Below are 22,434 nucleotides of genomic sequence, written 5' to 3'. Positions count from 1 at the left end.
TCCTATAGCCGGGAGTATCAGGAGTGGATAATGATGCTTGAGCAGGGTGTGTGGTGGCCATCAGAAGATGGTGATTGTGGATACTACATGTACAGTGACAACCAGTATGTGTATTCCCTGCTCACTGATCCCACTGGACAGTATGTCTACGTGTGTGCTCCTGAAACTTATTCCTACATGGACTGCTGGGATTATAATTTCCAGATGGATTCCATTCCAAGAGCTGTGCTGGAGGACAACACAATTGCTGTTTGTGGTTTCAAAGTCCCTCTTGGCAGTGAAGATGAACTGTTCTGGTTTGCTGAAGAAGAGTGTCTAGATGATTATACAACAAATAAACCCCTGGATTTGTCAGTAGCTTTGCAGAGGAGTGACCAGCTAATGAACATGAATTTGGAAACTTTTTCACAAATGTTTGAGGAGTCAATTTATTATCAGAGAGAGCAGCCATTAGATTTTTCAGGTTATAAACTTCAAAAACTCAAAGTAGATTTCAGACCTGAGAAAGAAACCCCGAATCATTCAGAGGAGCCTCCATTAACCCTTGATCTCAGAACACATTCCAGGGCAGCTTTCAATAAATCTCTGAGTAAGGAAGTCCACACCAAGGAAGTTGGTAAGGCTGTCCCAGTGACAACTTCTGGGTCATCAGGATTCTTTGGATTCCAGCTGTTTCAGTCTACTCCTAAAGCTGAAGAAACTACAGCATCTACTGAAAGAGTAACAGAAGCAAAAAAGACTGAGGAAGATAAGAAAACACCAGTGAACAAAGTTAGCTCCTTATTTTCTGCTTTGGGTGGACTAATTGGAAAGTCTACAAGCCCTGGCTCTGAGACATCAGAAGATTCTACCTCAAAGAGAACAGACACACAGTCAGTGTCATCTGAAAATAAGGCTGATGTTTTATCACTTACACCAAATAAAAAGTTAGATGGAGAACAAGCTGGGCAGAAGTTTCCTGTTACATCAGAACCAAGAAGAAATACTTCGTCAGAACTTAATTTAGAGGTTGCTAGAAATGAAAAGCCAGAATTACAGCAGACTGAAAACATCCGTGTTAAAAAACCAGGGTTAACAAGATCTCCTTCTATACTGAGCCAAACTGCTGCGGATGGCAGGCCCATACAGGAAGAGAGACCTGTTAAAGCAGCTCCATCTTCCAGGCGTCTTGAAAGGCATGCAGCCATTAATGAACCAAGTCAGCCACAGCCACCTACGAGCCAACCAGCCACTGAGCCTGAGGAGACATTATTTAAAAGTGCTCTGAAATTGTTCAGTCTTGGAGAAGATTCTCCTGCAACCTCAACTGCCAACAAACCCCAGTCTTCTGGATTTTTTGATTTCTTTAAAACACAAGTAAGCAAAGTGCCACAGCCGTCACCAGAACTAGAAAAGAGGCAAAGTAATAAACCAGAAGAGGTGAAACAGCCAGAACAGAAGGAAACCTCCAGCATCTCATCTTTATTTGGATCCCTCGGAGATCTCTTCAAAGTGGAGCCTGTGTCTTCACAACCAACCTCAAGTACTACAACTCTGCCAAAACCCAGCAGCAGAACTGTGACTGAGTCAAGGCAGAAACCTGATAAGACTGGGGGTCTTCAGAGTGCCAGTATGCCATGTCTGTCCTCCACAACCAAGGAAGAGGTGAAAACAGAAGGCATGGACAAGCCAGTCTCTCTTAGCCCCAGGGTGCAAGAGGAACAACGAAGTGAAAAAGCCATGGAGAAGTCTCCTGAGAGTAAAAAAGTGCCTCCTGGAAATGTTTCCCAGAAGCCAGTGAGTGTAGGTCCCAGAGGAAGCCAGCTGGGCCAGCCAGCTGGGCAGCAAAGCAGCACACCCACAGTCGCACCAAAGCAGCAGGGAGGTCGTGTAGGAGACACAGTTAATCAGGCAAAACCAAAGCCAGACCAGACGCCCAAAGAGTCAGGTTTCAGTTTGCCATTCAGCTTCTCTGATATCACTGCTCCAAAATCCCAGCCAGCCAGTAAGAGCATATTCTCCTTCTTCACTGGATCAGATGAACCAAAGCCTTCAGCACCTGCTGCTGCTCCTGCTGGTGGGAAGCAACAAGAAACAGAGGGGCTGTTTCATCTGCCCTCCTTCTTTTCCAGTAGTCCAGCTCCTGAAAAGAGTGCACCTCAAAGAAGTACTAGTTTTAGCTTCTTCAATTTGACATCCTTTTTGGATGAAAAGCCACAAACTACTCCAGGACAGGAAAAACCAGCTAAATCAGTGAATTCTAAGCCACCAACTGCTCCTAGACAGGAGAGTAATACAAAACCAGCTAAAACAGTGAATGCTAAACACATGAAGCAAAGTGTTCCCACTGACTCTGGTGTCAAAACCAGCAGTTCTACTGTGCAACAAGATGCAGACAATAAAAAAGAAGTTGATGATATTATTGCAGCAGTGACTGGCAAACAAACGTCTAATGACCTCATGATCCCAGACAATAAATCAGAAAAGCTGGCAGTGGACAATGTAGAAAGTATTGCTGCAGTAACTGAAGAGAGTGGTTTAGAAAAGCTTCCACAGGCCAGTGGAGAGAGTGACTTAGGAAAGCTTCCACAGGCCAGTGGAGACAGTGGCTTAGGAAAGCTTCCACAGGCCAGTGGAGAGAGTGGCTTAGAGAAGATTCCACAGGCCAGTGAAGAGAGTGGCTCAGAAAAGCTTCCACAGGCCAGTGAAGAGAGTGGCTTAGGAAAGCTTCCACAGACCAAGGACACTGCAGTAACCAGCTTGTCTGTTGCTGGTCCTTGCCTTCAGATTCCCACTGTGCAGGAGGGTTCTCAGGACCAGCAGAGTATTTCCCCAAGGGCAGAAGATGCTTTGGGTAATATGGAGAAATTGGACAGTGTTGCATTTCCTACTGATGAAGAGCCTTATTCTTCCAAAGAGCAAACTTCTGAAAAGGTTGATCATATCATGGCCTCAGGTGATAAGGTGGATTCCCAGGGTCTAAATGACTTGAATAGTATGAGTGACATGAAAAATGAAGTGGTCTCTGAAGAAGTACGTGTACAGAATGAGTTGCCAGAACAAAAAGTACCTGAACAAATGGACAGATTCCAAAGGGCACAACAGCCACGTGTTCCTCCTAAAATGCCAGAGGCACCTAATTTGCAAAGCAAACCAAAGGAACCTGAGAGTGATAAATCGGTTCTGGATTCTTCAGTTGAAATGTTTTCAAGTTTCATGACAAAAATGAAACCACCTAAAACATTTTCTGGTTTCTTTTCTCAACCTCAAGCTACTGCACCTCCACCTGCACAGAAGAGGAGCTCCTCTTTCTTTGGTTTCTCATCTCTCCCAAGTGGCCCAGCACCAGCTTTCACAAATGATATATTTGGCATCTTCAAAGGTCCAAAAGAATCTCCAAAAGAGATGCCTCCAAAATCCACCCCTAAACCTCAAAGGACTGGTGTGAAAGATGTCACTGGGTCTGTTCCAGCAAAAGACTTTAGGGAGCCAGAAAATACAGCTGCAGCCAGAGAGTCTAAAACAGATGTCTCTGCCTCTGTGAAGAAGGATGTACCTGCTTCAACAGAAGAGAACTCCACAGAAGAGTCTCCTATGGAAACAGAAACTGAGGAGAAAAAGAGCTTGGAAACCTCTAAAGAGGAACCTTTGAGTGCCACTCCAGAAACAGGAGTTTCTAGTGAGAATGAAGCCCTTGAGGTGCTGCAGCAGGATAGTGAAGCGCAGCCCTCTGAGGTGGTAGATGCTCTGCCATGCCAGTCTGATCTCAGTGGTGCAGCTGATGCAGTGCAGACTGAGGCTCCTGACCAGGCTGATGTAGGTACTTCCCAACCAGATGTGGGGCCTTCAGGTGTAGCAGAGGAAGAAGCTGCTCCTGCAGACAAGGCAGCCACTGACATCCTTCACACTGGCTCTACTGATGAGCTCGCACTGGAAATGGAAGCCCAAACTAACAGGGCAGACACAAGCCTTTCCCTTTTAGATGAGAGTGCTACACTTGAATCGGAGCCTGCTGTTGCAGGGGATCAGGCCAGTGCTGGTATTGATCAGCAGGACTTGATCAGTAGTAATGATAGCAAACCCACAGCTCCAGCTGATGAGCCCGGTGTTCATCTACCTGAGCTGAATGAAGAGAAGACAAGTGAGGTAGAAAAGCAAACTGCTGAACAGGAAAAACACTTAACAATTAGTGAGGTGCCTGCAGAAGGGATTGCTTCCAAATCTGACGTGAAGAAACAGGGTAAAGTTAACAGTGTTGCTCCAGATACAAGCAGTAGTAAACCTGTCTTTGAAATACCAAACATACCCAGTTTGCCAAAATTTGGCTTTATGTCATCTTCTGATAGTGGAAAACCTTTTGGGTCATTCTTCTCTCAGCAGCCACCTTCTGCTAATAAAGCAGGAACAGATGAGGGCCTAGTGTCCAGTTTTAAGAAACTCTCTATGTCTCTGTTTGAAGGAGGTGGTGAAGAAAAGGTGAGTAAGCCAGAGAGTGCCCAAGGAGCAGTATTTGGGAAAAAGCTAGATTTCTCCTTTCCCTGGCAAAAAGATATCAAGGAGACCTCTGCCAAAAAGGAACCACATGCACCACCACAGGCTTTGTCAAAACCAGATGACAAGGTGTTAGGAACAGTCAGTTCAGAAGAAAACTCAAAATCTGCAGTCTTGGATCAAGTGACTGACGCAATTATAGAAGTGAGGTTGTCTTCAAAGCAGCCTGATGCTGTAGACAATGAACGTTCTGAAGAGCCATCTGGTGCAAGCACTGTTGATGATACATCCAGCAAAGAGCTGGGAGAGAAGCTTGACAAAGACTCAGAAGATCAACAGAATGTGATTTCAGGTGAACTGCAGGAAGATCAGGCAGAGGAGCATGTGCCAGACAAGCCTGAGGAGAGAGAAACTGGGCTTGATTCTGCTCCTGATGGAGCAGTACTGCATCCTGACACACTGGCTGCAGATCTGCATAGCGTGGAACAGCTGAATGAGAAAAGGCTAGTTACAAATGAGGCATAATAAATGGGATTTGACCATTTATAATGCAATGCTGCAGCAGTAGAGAGTGGCCTTGGTGTCTGGTGTTTGTAGCTCAGTCCCAGTCCCCTACCTGTTGTAGTGTTTGTGATATCTCTGGTGGTTGTCATGGACAATATGGCAAACTGCAGTCACTAGTTACAACAAGCCTTTAGACCATTTCTCACCTTTTCCCGCTCCTTTTCTGTAAGTGTAATTGAATTTCCCATGTTCTTATAATTTGTCCCACTGAATGAGATGTTCTTAGTGCTAATTTCATTAGCCTTTGAGAAGTTACAGTCTTTGTGTGTTAATTCTGCTGCATACAATTCACTTTGCTTTCTTGTTTAGTGATAATAATATTGTATTTGATAAGAAGAAAGTAAGAGGTAGAGTGTATTGATAGGGAGGAATATTTTGTTCTCAAAATGCAAGGTAAAGGTTTTAAATTTTAGAGAGAAATTTAACTTACTGATGATACATTATAGAACTACTTAGGTTCACTTTGTATTACTGAATATATTAGAACACTTTCAGAAATATCAGTGAAGGTATTCTAATGCTTGGTCTTCCTAAAATCGGTACAAAATTTATTTCATGCAGTTATGAAAGTCCCTAGAGGAAGGTATCAGTATTTTATGAGTGCATTCAGTCCTGTCCATGTGCTAAGCTGCAATTGCCCTTAAAAATCAAAACAGAGGCCTGCTAAACTTAAATTTAAGTATATATATATATAATTCTGTATAATGTAAGTGAAACTTGTTCCTCTGATCATACATACATCTGCATCTCTGCACTCACAGAACTTCCTGGCTCCAGATTCTTCCAAGACTGCAAGAGAAAAATATGAGTGTTGCTTAATTCTTGGCCATAGTTTTCCTGACTGCATGAGAAATCTCCATCTGCTGTATTTTGTTTGAGGATTCTAGGAATTCAGTCCTGAAAGTGGTGTCTTGAATCACAGAGGTCACACCCCTGTGTATGGCTTTTCTTTGAAAAATTTTTCCACTTTTGTAGAAGGTTGTAAGTTGAAGGTCTTGACGGTCTTAATCTTGACTGCAACATATTTTATCATGAACTTTTAATACATAAAAGTGAAGTTAACGTTATTTTTTAACAACAGTCACCTTAAATAGATGTGATAAAGACCCCAACTGCAGCAAAACTGCAGAAGACAGAAACACTTTCACTCTGAATTGCTGTGTTTCCATTATTATTCCCATCTGGTTATTAGAATATCTTCACTGCAGTTTGTAGCTGGTGTAAGGTGATGCAGTAGTTGGTGCAGCAAAGACCCATGTATAGAGCATATGTGAGTGTATACATATATACATATGTATATATACACACACATACACATATACATATATATATAAATATATATATATATACAAAATAAGTATATATGGTCTGTATACTGGTGGATTGTGTATTGAGTATTTCTACTGCCTACCAAACTTTTGAGGTTCACAAATCTACATTTACATAATAATCATAGGAATATAATAGTTAAGTATGACTTCATAGCATGCCTTTCAGTAATATTTCATGTACGGCTCAGTTTTTTATATGCACAGGTGTTTTTGTGTCTTTCCAAGCCACTGTTTTTTCTGATGGGACTTTCTTACTCTCTCATAGTCCTGCTGGCAGTAGTAGATACGGCTCCTCTTGCAATGTCAGCCAGGAAAGCTCTCACCTCAGTGAGCTGGAACATTCCCATGAAAGTGCCCACGGCTCTGAGCAGGAGGATGATCACCAGGAAAGGCAGTCAAATCACTCTTACCACAGTTCGAGCAGCTACCAGAAGGATGGTCAGGCGTGGCTCAAGGAGCAAGAGGAGTCTCATGGCAAAGGAGAAGAGGAGAAGTTCTGTAAAACTGAGGAAAAACCTGCAGACCATTCTGCAGCTAAGTTACCTCTGGAAGTTGAGAAGCCCAAGGATGTTGATGTGGGAGTCCAAAGGAGGTAGGTGAAGGTATTAACAAATTATTTTCAGCTAGTTCAAAGAGGATTCTTCAATTTGCTGTTTCCCAGGGCAAATTATTAAAGGCTGCAAGTACGTTGTTCTTGCAGCCTTTTCTGACAACTATATTGGTGTTGCTGATCTGTGAAACATCTATTGTAGAGGACTAGTTACTTATGGGACATTGGCTAAGCTGAAGCTGTGTTTGCCTTGTGTGCAAAGAGGAACACTTGCTAAAACTGTGGTTTTTGTGTGTGTGTGAAGAGGAACACCAGCTTGGAGCTCATTTGCTGGATTTTCTGTTTCTGGTTTGATGAACGTACTCTAGCTCCAAAATAGCTGCTTCCATTGCTCATGTGGGATCAAGTTTATGCTTGTACAACCAAGAATTACGTGTTTTCATGGTTAGAGCTTCACTAGTTCCATTCTTGCGGACTACGACCATTGGAGTTAGTGTTTATGTAGTTGTGGGTTGTGGAGCATGAATAGACATGTTGCTCTGACTCACTGTGGGAGCTTTTCTTGTCCTTGTACTTTGGCTTTCCAGGCTGTCAACAGTATTGAAAACAGGCTTCAAAAGTATTTAATCTAAGTTTGGGTAAGTAGAGTACTGGGTTTTGCACAGGTTTTACAGAAATTTCAAATTTCACTACTTAAATTTGGGAGTGACATTTTTCCTTGAGTCATTGCAGCCACTGGATGTGGTTTTACTTTCATAAGCATGAGGGATTTTTTTATAATATAGTTCAGTTAGATCCATGGGAAGATGTCTGCCCGTCTATATCCTTTGGAGGGTACAGCTGGTGTCACTGCTTGGATGACAGAATTAACTACAGGAGTTCATGTGTAGGCAAGCCTTACACTAAAGATGAAAAGAGGGAAACAAGAAGAGAGAAGTGTTAAACTGTTTTTAAACTCTGATTCACTTTCCTCTTTTCCTTACAGAGCAGCAGGAGTCTTGTCCCAGAATGGCTGGCCTATATTTGTTCACAGGAAAGGTTATTCACATAGTCTACTTCAGGCTAATTTTGGCATCTAACTTGGATGCTCCTGCCTCACTGGCTCCCTTTCTCTCCACCCTCTGGGCAGTGCTCTCCTGTCTCCATGGAACAGGCATGGAACTGAGCTCTGAGTGTTGATCCTTAAAGCTGCACCTGAGCTAGACCTGTAGCATGGATGTGTTTTGGTTTCATCTATGGGGTTGTTTTATACAGACAGCACTGTGGGGTGGGTGCTTTGCAGGCAGGAGAAGCTGTTTATTTTTGTGATTTACACCTCAGCAAGATACATAAGCAGGAATGCAATCAAAGGCCTAAGGTATCATAAGCTTAGGGACTGCAAGATGTGCTGTGAGGCACTGAGGTGGAGTGTTGGTGACAGATCTGCCTGCTCTCTTGAAAAGCTGTAGGAAAGAGTGGAGTGACAGAGGTTCAGTGCACAGGGGAAACTCAGGGCTGAGGCCCGTGGCCAGTGTTTCCAATAAAGAGGGGCTGTACATTTGTAGCAGGAGGAGTAGGAAGGGGCAGTGGCTAGAAGAGAACTGCAGCAGACATTGGGATATAAAATCTTCCATCTGCCTCTTTGTCTGTAATTATGATCCCATTGTGTTGCATTGGCTTGATCTGGTGTCACAGACTGCTTTTTTTTTTTTTCCTCATGTTTGCACAAACATCATCTTCCTCCTGGGTTTGGATTGTGTACAGCTCATATCATAAAGCTCATCAGTTTCCAAGGTGGTTCCTGAGTTTAAGGAAACCTGTCCTTTAGCTGCTCACTTCCCAGAGCACAGGCACAGCTGTGCTGACTGGAGCCTGTTGTTCCTTCAGAGCTGAAGCTGTAATTACACTATATGGTTGAATCTTTAATGCTACAGATAAGTATGTTTCATGCAGTGATTTCCTGTTTCTTGCTTTCAAGCTACCAGGGTGACATCGAGCCACCACCGTTTCCTCCAGCAAGAGCCCATTGGATTAGAGCCATTAGCAAAGTCCGACTGCAGCTTCAACAGGTAGGATGGAGTATTGCTTTGCTCCTTTTCTGAGCTGCTGTGGCTCAAGGTTTCACTTCTTTGATGTAAGGCACCTCTTAGAGTTTCAGTGTTTTGGAGACAAAAATTTTATCGAATGCTTTGTGTAGGACTGCAGCATGTTGTGATGGTTTTAGAGCTCTCTGATTCTACCAGACATTTTTAACATCATTGTGTGGAACTAGAGGTGAATATCAGAAAAGATGCAGAAGCTGAGAAATTAGCTCTGAATTTGTAAATAATAATAATAATAATGGTGTCTAGGACTTAAATGGTTTATTCTAAATTGTTAGAAATGAAGACTTTTTCCAAGGCAACTTGAGGATAGCTTGTTAGTTTTGTAGGAGTTATCTGTATTATTTGTCGTGGGAAAATGTTCCTTGGGAAACTTTGCATCAAATATTTTTATATATACTTATTGAAAGTGGGTGTATAGTAAGTCTTGGTATTTCCATCTCATGAAAGTAAGATTTAAAAATAAATAGTCTTGATTTGGGAAGTCAAAAGGAAAAGGTTGTGACATTTTCTATAACAGTATAAACACTCTTGTTTTAGAAAACAGTATTTAAGAACCAAAGAAGTTGAATTTTTAAAAAAATTCTTACGGTTGTATCCATCTGTATGCCCACAGAAAGATAACATATGGTGTTCATGTTCCCTCAATTTCGCCTGCTTGCCCAAGTGCAGAGTTAATATTTTTCACTTAGAAGTACTACTTTCTTCTAGAGATGGCTTGTTTTGTTTTTATAAGAGATTTTACAGTTTCTGTCACAATCAGGACTTTCTCTTGTGGGTTTTTGCAAATATTCAAGAACTGATTGTTGTTGCTTTGCATCTTGGGAGGCATAATAGATTTTTTTTCTTGTTCTGTCTGGATTGTAAATGCTTTTTCATCTAACAATGGCTTCACTTCTGAGTAGAGAGGATTTAGGTCAAAACTCTCAGTATAACATGGAAAATGAAGAACATTCTGTTTTTCTGAGAGGGTAGAAGGGCCATAAGGTGGTTCAGCATTGTTTTGTGATTCTGCTGAATTGGAAGGATGACATGCTTTGAGATGATTATTACTGAAAGAGTAGTTTAGTTTTGATAGCAAAATGTCATTATTTGCTTTGCCTTGAGCACTGCTGACAACTATTGATCAAATTTTCCCTTAAACCAAAAAATGTAGGAATTGGAACTTTCCAGGAGCCTGCCCTGGGGCTTAGCTGCCTTTTCTGTCCAAAGACTTTTCCTTACCTCTTCTCTAGGTCTCTCTTGTTCCACATAAATCCATGTCTTATGATTAGGACAATAAATACTGGAATTGTAAAGGGCTCCTGCAAAAACAGGACAAAGCCCCACTTGCTCTTCTTGTGTTAACTAGATGTTCTTTTTCTTTTAGTCTTTTCTTGCCAGGATTTTTAGGCATTTTTCCATCACTCTGGCCTTTTTTAAATTCTCCTACTCATTTCTTTGTTTTCCCTGAAGTGCAGTGTCCAAAGTTGAATGTAGAAATCCAGCTGAGAGCCTGCTCATGTGCACTATAGAGCAACCAAGACTTTGTTCTCCTGCCTGTGGTCCTGATATTCCAAGATATACTGGCTGTCCTGCTGTGATGGTGCTTTTTTTATCACAGGCTATCATTGATGTATGGTTAGCCTTTTACACTTTCCAGAGCTGAGGTTCTGTCTGAAAAGGGGTTTTGTCTGTTGTTGCATAGCCTATCTTTGTGTTGGATTACAGCTGAATATGGCTTTGCACTTGTCCTTAGAGAATTTGGTTTTTTTGGATTTGGTTTTTTTTTTCATTTTGTAAGCCCTTTGTTGTCTGTGTCTTCCTTACTGTTTACGTGAGCAAATCATTCAAGCTGTCTGTGGCAAAGCCAAAGCTGATTGCCTGTGTGCTACCAGAGTTGACTGAGGGATCTTGCTTGGTACATTCTTTGAATTTGGCTACCATGATTATCAATTTTTTACTAGTATGTTTGCATCTATTTTAACAGCTTCATCCAGATCCCAAGGTATAAAGGTTCTGTTATTCTTTCTCTACCCTTTAGAATAATTTAGCTTGTCATAGAAGAAAGTTCAATGCATTTGACACAGTTCTACTCTTGATGAAACCATGCTCACACTTATTTCTCTCCTTTTCATGTTCTAGAAGATTTACAAATAATTTGATTATTTGTTCCAGTCTTCAATCCCCACAGAACTGGAGTGTGTGTGTGTGAAGTTAGTGCTTTTATAATTATACAAGGCTTTCTCTTATTGTTTTTTAAGCATAAATACCTGCTTTGTCTTTTTCAAATCTTCAATATTTCTCAAATTCTTAGTGCTGTCTGATTTAACAGACAGATAAGGTGGTTATTTCATTTTTTTTTCTTTACTGCAGCCTCTTTTTAATAACTTTCTGAACCTTTTTTCTTTAAAAACCCCCCACAACAATCCAGTGTTAATTCTGTCAGCTGCCTGACTGTGCTTGTCCCTTTCACCGAAGACCTGAAGCAATTAAGGCATCAAATTTCCAGCCTTCTTAATAACACCTGATGATTCATCTTCCTATGAATGGCATCCATCCTTTATTTGTCATATTGTGTGTTCATTGCTAGGTGTTTAATTTTGTGCTTCAGCCGTTTGATTCCTTTCTTGTGCAATCACTTTTGTCTTTAAAAACTTCTTCAGGAAGAGAGTTCAAGCCCTCCTAGAAGGCAGGAGGTTTCTTCACTGGGGCAAGTTCTGATTTTTGTCCAGTGATGCTGTTTAATTAGCTGTTAACAGCTTCCTAAACTCCCTGGTTCTTTAAGCCTCTTTCTCTTGAGCTCCAGACACTGACTTTCTGAGTTTTTATTAGTTTGTGTTCTTGAATCACGTAGTGTTTTCTAGCTTGTCTAATTCCTTTCCTTCTAAGGTATCAGGATGACTCTCACAGTTTGCTCAGATGCATTTGCATCCTCATTTCTCTCTGCACTTATGCTCAAATCTAGAAGAGCATCTCTGCTAGTTTCTTTCTGCACAAGTTGAGTCATCAGTTTGTCCACAGATTTTGTTTGAAAGTCAGTGATACAAAGACAGACTTTCTGATGAGGATCAGGATTTTAAAGGTCCCTGTGGTGATAGTCTAAGCAGGTGATTCTCTTGGTAGCTAGAAAAGATCATGTCTCATTTCTCTGGTCACTGTATTAACATCTTTCCATCTTCCATCAATTCCTAAGAGCTTTCAGGAGGACTATCCTTGTTTGTTCCAGCACTTCAGAGCAGGTGGTTATGTCCTTAGTGTTGGAAGGAATGTTTTCAGCACATTTCTGTGTTCCTCTTTCTCCATGTGCCATAACATTTCATGAACACACATAGAGCTCCACCTCGCAGATCTGAGGGGCTGGACTCCTATCACACAGACTAATAAAATGATTCTTGCAACCCTTAATTGTTAATGATCTGACTGAAATTTGAAAGAATAAAGAAGAAGTCCAAAAAAGAAAAAGACCCCCAAGAAGTTCCCATACATGATATGATTATAAATCCCCTGAGCAATTCAGCCTCCTACCTGGGAAAAGATTAATATTCATGTGAATAATGTACATGCATCCTACATTCTGACCATGAGTCAGAGAAATGTAGTATTTTAATTAAGACTTGACAGTTACAAAATGGCACAGGAATTTGTAACTGTGCATGTTGAAAAAGCTTTGTTGTAGTGTGCATGTATGTTTTGTTCTTCACTTCTGCTGTTTTGCTTTTCTCTTTCTTTGTGAAGAGGAAACTTAATTATGCTAGAATCAACTAGGGTTTTCAGCCCTGCAAGGAATGACTCAGTAATCCTCACCTTCACACTTAGAACTTCGACTACAAAGAGGGATTAATTGATAGTTCATCTGCTGCAGTCCCTCAGTGGGAGCTTCTTTTCCAGAAGAAGAGCAAACACGTAGCTATTGCATCTTCAACTTGCAGCCCTCAGTGACTGAAATAGCCTCCAGCTAGGGACACAGCTATGTGACTTCTAAAATTATACAAATTTGAATCTGACTTTTGTGTAACAGAAGAACTGGCAGACCAAAGAAGAGCAAAAAATCAGTTAAATCATCAAATTACCTCTCTTACCAACTCTTTTAAGTATATTTAAATATTAGAAGAGGGTATGGGAGCTGGCATTTTCTCCATTTACATTGAATTTGTTGAGGGGGGGAAAAGTCTTATGCATAATTTTCCTCTCTCTTATGTCAGCATATTAAATACATCAATTTACTTGTTTTTGTTTCAAAACCAAAGTAACAGGAGCAATGTTTCCGCCTTTTTAAAATAATACCATTTTATACCAATTATTTTGATTTAACCTTTGTCTTTCCCTGTTAAATGTCGGTAGTCTGTTCTTCTTGATTGATACATAATCAGGTCACAAACTGACATGGCAGATGTAGTTCATGACAGTAGTTTTCTGGAATACGAAGATCACTTGCAGTAGCAGGGAATAAAGGGGGTTTTTCTTTACTGTTGCAGGTACCCAGTGATATCCTTAGTCTGATTTTCTCATGCTCTATAGCTTCACCTCTGATCAAGCACCTGCAAATATTTAAGAACTGTGAGGGTCCAATCTTAAAAGGCCTGATTCTGGGAGGGTGATGTGTTGGTGATTTTGTAGTGTGAAGCCCTATTTTGATTTTGAGAAAGCAAGCTCTTAGTGCAAAGCACCACTATTCCTTTCATAAGCAACAGTGGGATGCTCTAAGGAGTCCTTGCTGGACTTAAAGTCATGGTGAAGAGATCAGCAGGGTCTGGTGCCAGTTTTGGTTGCAACTTTGATTGTAAGTTATCTGCCTGTCCCTGTGGGAAATCAACCTCTACATGTGAACCCAGGCACTCTGATCTGGGTCAGTACCGTCAAACGGTCACAGTACCCTCAAACCAGGTACTGTGCACCTGTGGAGAACAAACTGTTTTGAGCCAGTCAGCAAAAGACTGGAAGCTGTCCCTTTCTACCTCTCGTGGATTTTGCAGTCCATGCAATAATTTACTTTTGGCATTTTATTTCCCTTAAGCTTTGTTGCCTAGGTGTCTCTTTATCAGTCCCGTGAAGATGAGTAAGCTCTGCATTTTCAAAGCCTCCCACACAGTGGCAAAGAAGCAAACTGAAGCACTGTGGCTCTTAACAGAGAGTTACTAGAAACTTCTCTTCATGCAGAAAAAGTACATCCCCAGTTAAATATCTTCCTTCTTTTCTATCTAATGATCTGTGGACGTCATCTTAACCTTCACCAAAATACCAGCATTCCTGATTGTTATAAATGAAAATTGCGAGTGAGCCAATTTTAATAAAAATATGAAAGATAAAATTTATTTCACGACCATAGTAACAGTCCGACAGCCACCACCAAAAACGGACAGCGTATCACCCCCGGACAGTGATGCGGGTGAACGTGGAACCTGTCTTCGCTAAGATCAGATTCTCCCCATCCACACACACCGCTTCAAAGACACAGTTCTTATATTGTTTAATTTGCCCGCGGCTAGTAGTCCTTTGTCTCTTTCCAAGTTTCACATATTAAAGTTGGTTTCTTTTCTCTGTCCCAAGCTGCACAAAAACCTTGGCCAAGAGTGGAATCGTTGTCTTCCGGTGTTCCCGTAATTCCGGCATTCATGTCCAGGGTGCCAATGGCCCTCAGATAGGCATTGCCCCGATTTCCCGGACCCGGGCATTCGGGGTTCAGGTGTTAATGGTCCCCTGATAGGCATCTCATCTCATCTGGTGCCATCCTTTGGGCGTAGGGTCATTGGCCACTTCCCGTCTTGGCAGCTACACCCTCCTTCTCATGCACATGTCCATCTGCCGCGGTTTTGCCGTGTGTCTCCAGGCTGGATTTCTTAACCTGAATGGAATGAGAGGGGAAACCCCCTTCCCCTCTTCCCTTCCCCGGGTTATTTCATTTGTATTATTTGATACACTATTTATTCCCATGAATTACTACCCGTATTTCTAACACTGATCAAGTGTTCTAGGGATCAGTGTTGGTGGGGGTCTGTAGAACATTCTTGTGGTCATGAATTTGCTGTTCCTACCCTCAGGTGGAGATCCTGTTGGTCAGGCATGATCCAAGGATTGCTGCCAGCAGTACTGCAGACTGTCTGGTGTTAGGTGGCTATAGTAGTCAAATCCTTTCTGAAAATACAGCTTTTAGATCTCTTAGGATTGCACAACAATAGTTACTTACAAAACATTCAAATACAAAAGTACTGGGGACTGTCTCCTCATGCCATAATGTTGGTTCTCTTTGTTGCGTCTGAGTTTGCAGGCTGGCAAGTCTTGTGAGACTCTCCAAAGCCCTTTGTGCCTTTCCCCGGAGGCAGCTTTTAGTGTGGGGTGATCCCCTGGTGTTTGAACAATTTATGTCTGTTGTTGCCTCTCTGTCAGGAACAGCTCAGCTGACAGCCTGTGCTCAAATGAGGGAAAGCTTCTTTCTTCTCCAAATGTCTTAAATAAAATACCTGCATATTCACATCTGTTTGGAATAAAAACCATTTTTATTTTATCCTTTCTGAGATTCCCTAGGAATCTATAGGAAATAATATAAATTTTTAATTTACAGTGAACGTTACAATGAATGTTAGAGCAAAGTGATAATTATTTGTATGTACACACCAGAAAATAGTGTTGTGCCTTCATTAGCTGCTGTTGTGATTTTTGAGCAGCTGTTTGATAACTTTATCTCCAGTGGAAAAGATCAGCAGCTTTTCCCCTTTCAGAGTAGTTAAGAGAAATGGTCTCTTGTGAAGCAATGTGCAGTGTTTTCCATGATGACCACAGCAGCTCGGAGCCTGCTCAGTTGCTCTTTCTGCACGCTTCTCCAAACATTCATCTCTGCTAAAACCAGTTTTGGTGTTGATGATCTCTATAACCTAGCACACTGGGCATCGTTCCCCTTCAGTTTTCTCAATATCTTCTTGTTGCTGGTTAGAAAAATCCCCAGACAGATTCTGGGGGTTTTGGTTCTCTAGACTTGTGTTGTAAACTGTACGTATCTGGAAGTCAGAATTGTTTTGAAGCCTTTAAATGGGAATCCAAGATCACTTTGATTTTCTTCCAAAGTTTATTCCATTTATTTCGTTAAAAAGAAAGAGAAGGTGTTTGTGCAACATCTGGGATATAGTTCACAAACATGGTGTGTTCCACAATCAGGTGCATCTCTTTCTTTGTGGCATTATGTTCAGGTAATCCAGTTTACTGCACTCTGTGCTTCTCTAAGGTCATAATGACAACACTGGTTGCAAATGGACTGTCATGATACCTATTTATTTTCTTAAGGTAGGTATGTCTAGAATAAGGGAGGAGCAGGACTCTTGTTCCTCATCTAAATACTGAGTGACACTGAGATTTTACCCTGGGTTTGCCGTGGTTAGAAAAGTGCATTGACTGCTAAGATGTAACTCTGCTTCAGGGAACAACTCTTCTCTGCACTCCCTCAACTGTTTGGACATCTTAGACCAGAGAAATACTCTCATTCAAATTCGTTATGATCCTGTAAAGCAAGTTTTGATTGTGAAAAGTTGGTGTTTTCTGAAGAAAAAGGTATCTTAGTCACTTTTATTCCTCTCCATGTAAGTGTATTTCTGCTGATCAGAGAGCGAGATGTGGGCGGCAGCAGTGCGCTGGCAATGGGGATAGATGACCTTTGTCTTGTACAACTCCTAGATTCTTGGTAAGACTGTGTATCCCTGATTTCTGCCTTTCTTTCTCTGGCAACATTTCTCATAGGCTGTCGGGTCACAGCAGTTTCTGTGGTGGTTATGTCTAGAAACGACCTGAGTGTGGCAGGCTGAAGGAACTGTCGGTGTGCGCATAGCTCATCCCTCTGAACTGAGGTTAACTACAGTAGGCTCTTTTCTCTTGTCTGATGCTGCCCAGCATCAGCATTCACGTTTGTACCAAGACTCTTCCAGAAACCTTCTTGACCAAGTGATTGTCGTTTCTCAGGACCTGCTGCAGTGGTGAATCTTTCAGTAAAAATGAAACCCAGATCTTTATGAAGGGTGGACTGAGTCCTCTAAAGGCCATAGAAGAACACTAGAAATGGAGCTGAGACAATCATTGCCACCTTATGCAAAACTCCCCCCTTTGCACGTTTTATGGGGCATATAACGGTGAACAGAATTACAGCAGTGTGCTCTGGTGATAGAGTTTGTGTCTGATTTGGAATGGGGCTCAGAAACCTGTGGTGTCCTGATCACCTCAACATGACACTCATGCCTGTGCTTATCAGGAAAAATTGCGAGAGTTTCATCTGACACTGGAGTAAGCCAGTTGGTTCTGCTCAAAATAGGGGTGCAATGGGAGAGGTGGGTGGGGGGACTCCTACCTGCCACATACGCAGTCCTTAAAAATAGCATTGGCTGTTGGGAGAGCCAGACTTCACACTCTTATTTTTAAGGATCTGTGTGGGAGGAGGGGATATTTCCCAGTTCTGTGTATTACTGAAGCAATCTGTACAAGAAATGCTGCACCAGAGAGATAGCAGTGGGCTTCAGCTTTCAAAGCACAAGAGTTGAAAAGACGAGCTAACTAGCACTGGCTGAGAGCATCATAAACGAAGCAATAACTATTCGTGCAGTGTTAGCAAATGCATTGAATAATAACATAACTTCACAGGAAAAGCCAGAAAGTCAGAAAAAAGGGGCTAGGAGTTTACAATTTTTTCTTTTATTGCTTTTTTCTCAGTTGTCTCTTGTTTTCCAAGCTGTGTTGTTATACAACTTGTTTAGATGTAGGGCAGGGTTGCCTTGCATGCTTCTGAGCCAATTTTTGGCGTCACATACGGGTTGTGTAACTGAAGTCTTCCAGTACCATGCATCCAGACTGAAGTGAGGTGATTGCTTTGTCGTCCCCCTGCATTGCAAAAGTGGTATTCAAAGGTCAAAAAGCTGTTGATATTGCATAATACAATGCCTGAAGACATCAGTGCTCCAGTTCTGCATGGTTCTACATAGCATGTAAAACCAAATCATAGAATCATAGGATGGCTAGCATTGGAAGGGACCTTAAAGATGATCCAATTCCAATGCACCTGCCATGGCCAGGGACACCTTCCACTAGACCAGGTTGATGAAAGCCCTGTCCAACCTGACCTTGAGCACTGCCAAGGATGAGGCATCCACAGCTTCTCTGCACAACCTGTGCCAGTGCCTCACCATCCTCACAGTAAAGAATTTCTTCCTAATATCTAATCTAAACCTACTCTCTTTCAGCCTGAAACCATTTTTCTTTGTCCTATCGCTTGTGAATAGTCCTTCTCCATCTTCCTTATGGGCTCCCTTCAGGTACTGGGAAGGCCACAATCAGGTCACCCTGAAACTTTATCTTTTCTGGGCTGCACAATCCCAACTCTCTCAGCCATGATCCATCCCTCTGATCATCCTGGTGCCCTCCTCTGGGCTGACTCCAGCAGGTCCCTGTCCCTCCCGTGCTGGGAGCCCAGCTCTGGATGCAGTGCTCCAGGTGGGTCTCAGCAGAGCAGAGCAGAGGGGCAGAATCCCCTCCCTGCCCTGCTGCCCACGGGGCTCTGGATGCAGCCCAGGACACGTTTGGCTCTCTGGGCTGGCAGTGCCATGGCCGGGGCATGTGCAGCCTCTCACCCACAGCACCCCCAAGCCCTTCTGGGCAGGGCTGCTCTGGGGCTGTTCATGCCCAGCCTGGGCTGCTACCAGGGGCTGTCCCAGCCCAGGTGCAGCAGCAGCTCTTGGCCTTGTTAAACCTCATGACATTCCCATGGTCCACTCTTCAAGCTTGTCTGGGTCCCTCTGGATGGCATTCTATTGTTCAGGTGTGTCAACTGGAAACAGAGTAGCATTTTTATTTTCTGCATAGAATTTAAGCAGGTCTTGTGGTGCAGGAAACTAATGCTGCCTATTAGGATGTAGTTCTTACTGAGTTAATAAGAAATTCCTTTGCATCCAGACTAATTTCTTGGCATTCAGATGGGATTTTTAAGCCATCTGATAGACACACATGTACTGTCTGCTGTCTGCTCATATTTAGTCTGGATAGTTTTGGGACATTGTGGAGGACCAATCAGATGAGCTAGATTTGGATCAAACTGTGGGTTCATTTCTATTGCTTTGATGGTTAATGACTGACGCTTTCAAAAAGGCTTTTCAGTGATTCCCCATTGGTTTAATTTGAAATCTGGAGGCGGTAAAGGTGGGACTAGTTCTTCTTTTCCTTGGTTTTTGAATCTGTAGGAAAAGGCCTGCAGCCTTTCCTGGCAGTCTGTAAGTTGGGTTTATAACACACCTCCTCTGCTGAAAGGCACTTGAGAACATCAGTGTATCAATATCTGTTCTGCCGGAGGAATTTCCTGAGGTTGTTGACAGCTCTGTCGTTTGTGTGCTGTAAAACTAAAGATAATTTAGGCATAAAGCTGGGGTGAAATCCCAAATGCAGCTTGAAATTCTCATCTGTTGCTCAAGCTTGCAGGTACCAGATGCTGGAAGGACTGAGGTAAATCTGAGTGAAGTTTATTGGGGTGCTCTAGACAGGGAGTCTCTTGCTGACTGGGTGGCTTTTGCTCACAGGTTTGCAGAATGATGTAGTACCAGGTGAGCAGTGGTGCTGCCCTCTGGACTATGGGGGTATGTGCTCAAAACAGGAGTGTCCTGTTTAAGCTATATTTATGCATTGGGTCAGTAAGAGGGAAGGGCTATTCTGGGTAACTGTAAACTCATTTAGTCTGCCCTCACTAGTTGGGCTGTAGAAATAGTTATGAAAAGAAAACTTTGCCTGGAAAATGGGAAATTACTGAAATTAATTGCTCTGTGCTCCATGCTACGCTGTGGCAAGCAAGGTACACAACAGGTTTCTTCTGCCTGTATTTCTGTAATATTTCTATTATGGCATCAAATGGAAATCAAATTATTTGCAGAAAATGGGAACTATTGCAAACATCAGAGAATACAAATTGGAGAGGGGACATCAAGGCAGCCCAGGGTGGGAAGGTGCTGAGGTTGTGTGAGATGAGACCAAACAAGTATGGCTCAGCTTAGTAGACTGGAAGCTGAGAGCAGATATTGCTGCCATGTACTAATAGAGCATGGGAGTAAATATTGGCAAGTTTGCAGTTATGTAAGTGAAAGGTTAATGTTAGCACAAGAACAGAAGGGCATAAGAAGAAACCCGGGCTGGAAATCAGAAAGTGATTTTATTAATTGTTAGTGAACAGTTCCAAATTGGTTTCTTTGCCCTTTCTAATTAATCTAAAAAGAGGTCTTTTATGAGTGCTGTTATATGACAGTTGCCTGTGGGAGCAGAGAACAGGGACTTCATCATCCAGACAGCCTCTAAGTAGGCTGTCAGAGATGTCCATGGAACCACAGCCTCCGTCACTGTTCCTCTGAGCGCGGCCTCCCTGTGTTCACTCTACCCACCTGCCTGCCTTTGCTGTCAGACTGCCACACTGCAGGACCCTGTGGGTTTCCAAACACAACCAGAGGTGTGTAGGAGAGGTATTTGCTACTTAGAAGCTCTCACTGAACTGAAATAGTTAAAATAATGTTGCAGCCCTTCTTGAGGTGGCTTTTCCATACAGTTGCACAGCAGATATTAAGGATGCTAGACTGCCTGAGGGGTTTCTTGAAGAATGGGTGTTCTTAGTGACTCTGTGCCTGCTAATGAACGTGTCACAGATACAGCTTTGTTTTCTGATGGATATTTAAGTGGTAATTGTTCAGAAAATATGGTATAGTTTGTAAACAGGTTTGTTCTTAAATCATATTTTAGGAATTCCCCTGGGGATTTCAATTTCTTACTTACGCAGTAAATTGCAATTGAATTCATAGTCATTAAAAGTTTTTTTTAAAAGCTAACACTTGAAAATTATTTTATAGGAGAGCTTGAAAAGCAATAGAGACAAAGTCAGGGATATGCACTAAAAAGGATATAATAGAGCTGTCCATCTAGGAGCAAATTTAGATAAATCAGTTCAAGACTGAATTCATTTAGCCTCACTTTGGTTAATACTTTAGGTTGTTGCGTACAAGACTATTTGAAATACAAATAGAAATTTCATTTGCTTTATGTGAAAGATCAGTTTATTTTAACCAAGTCTCCATCTGGGTTTTATTTTTGTTAATGAGTCAATATTCACCTTGTATTTTAAGACAGCAAACACATTTTTGAGAAACTGTTATTGAGAAACTGAGAGTGCTAAATTTTAATGCAATTTATTTATATTTTTCTATTTTTATTCAGTGTATTTTGTTAGTGCAACAGATTGAAATCATGCAAGTTTTTTTTGTGGTATCTCATATAACGGGTAGTTGAGGGATCCAGTTTGGTCTACACAAATACCTATGGATTGGCTGGTGTATTCACTCTGAATTTTGTTAAGCCTAATTTAAGGAACTCAATTTAAAGCAAGTACAACTCTCCTTCATATTTTGTGACATGGATACATGTTACTCCTCCAAATTATATCACTTTATTTTTAGCTTGCAGCAGTAATAGCTTGTTAATATACAACTGTTTACAGCTGCCAGAATCACCCCTTTTTAATCTGGCCTTTATGCCCATTTCTCTGGGAGGGTGGAATGGTTTCTGTGACCTGGGAGCCCTGAACAGTGGCAACAGATATAGGAACAACCCCATCATCCCTGCTCAGTATTTGGGTGTCTGCTTTGGTCCAGCTGTGCTTGCCCCTCCCATCACAGACTTTTGCCAAAGGAGCTAATTGGCCTCTCAGTGACTTGACTCAGATCAGCTGTATTATCAAGGCCTTGTTTGTAGTGCAGTTTTTGTCCTCTTGAAGAGGCTTTCTTAGTCCAGGCATTTTTATTTTTTTGCATTAAATTTTTTCCTCTGTTCCTCCCAGTTAGCAGAGCAGGCTGACTGGATTTCCAGAGCCCCTTAGTTCAGGCCCAGTGTGAACCTGTCAAATGCCTTTACTGGTGGTGTGAAAAGTGTGTCTGAGTTTATTAATATGGGGGTGGTTGCTGGAGTTGGCTTTATCAGACCCCTGATGTGGCAGTTCTTTTTTTCTTGTTCAGTGTCTGTGTTAATGGTGTCCTCAAGAGAGTGGCAGGGGCTTGTATGGGGTTTACAGCAAGTGTTTTTGGGACATTTGGGTTCATTAATCAACTGCCGCCTTCTGCAAAATTATTCCCACAAAGAGAAAAGCATATTACTTAAGCCAGGACACATAAAGGTGAAGATAGGATAATAAACAGTGTTTTCTCCTTAGTTTTTGAAATCTGGGGCAATATAGTAATGAGAAGGAAAGGGCTGGTAGTGGACACAACCTGTTATCAGAGGTGGGTGGGCATTGCTTTGTAGGATTTTTAGTTGTTATTCCACTGCCGTGTTATTACATGATGCTGGACAAGCCATTGTGCTTTTGAAATTATTTTTCCATTTCCTCTCTCTCAGATCCATGAATTCATTTCTGGTTATTTTATTTAAGATTCTGGAAATGAGTTATCAGAGCAGTAAGTGAAGTAGC

At 41.9% G+C, this 22,434-nt stretch overlaps 1 protein-coding gene across 2 annotated transcripts in view; it reads left to right on the top strand.

Annotated features, from left to right (window-relative positions):
- The window catches only part of UNC13B (unc-13 homolog B), a 208,375-nt gene that overhangs the window by 71,807 nt on the left and 114,134 nt on the right, over positions 1-22,434 (top strand). For both annotated transcript variants that reach the window (XM_041468603.1, XM_041468602.1), the window contains exons 9-10: positions 6,631-6,957; positions 8,873-8,963. In XM_041468603.1, the coding sequence (XP_041324537.1) occupies positions 6,631-6,957; positions 8,873-8,963 (418 nt within the window). The remainder of the gene's footprint in view (positions 1-6,630; positions 6,958-8,872; positions 8,964-22,434) is intronic.

The sequence above is a fragment of the Pyrgilauda ruficollis genome, unplaced genomic scaffold (assembly GCF_017590135.1).
Source record: "Pyrgilauda ruficollis isolate IOZ18807 unplaced genomic scaffold, ASM1759013v1 scaffold220, whole genome shotgun sequence".
Lineage (NCBI taxonomy): Eukaryota > Metazoa > Chordata > Aves > Passeriformes > Passeridae > Pyrgilauda > Pyrgilauda ruficollis.
The sequence above is the reverse complement of the archived record's forward strand: the minus strand, read 5'-3'. Positions and strand labels throughout refer to the sequence as shown.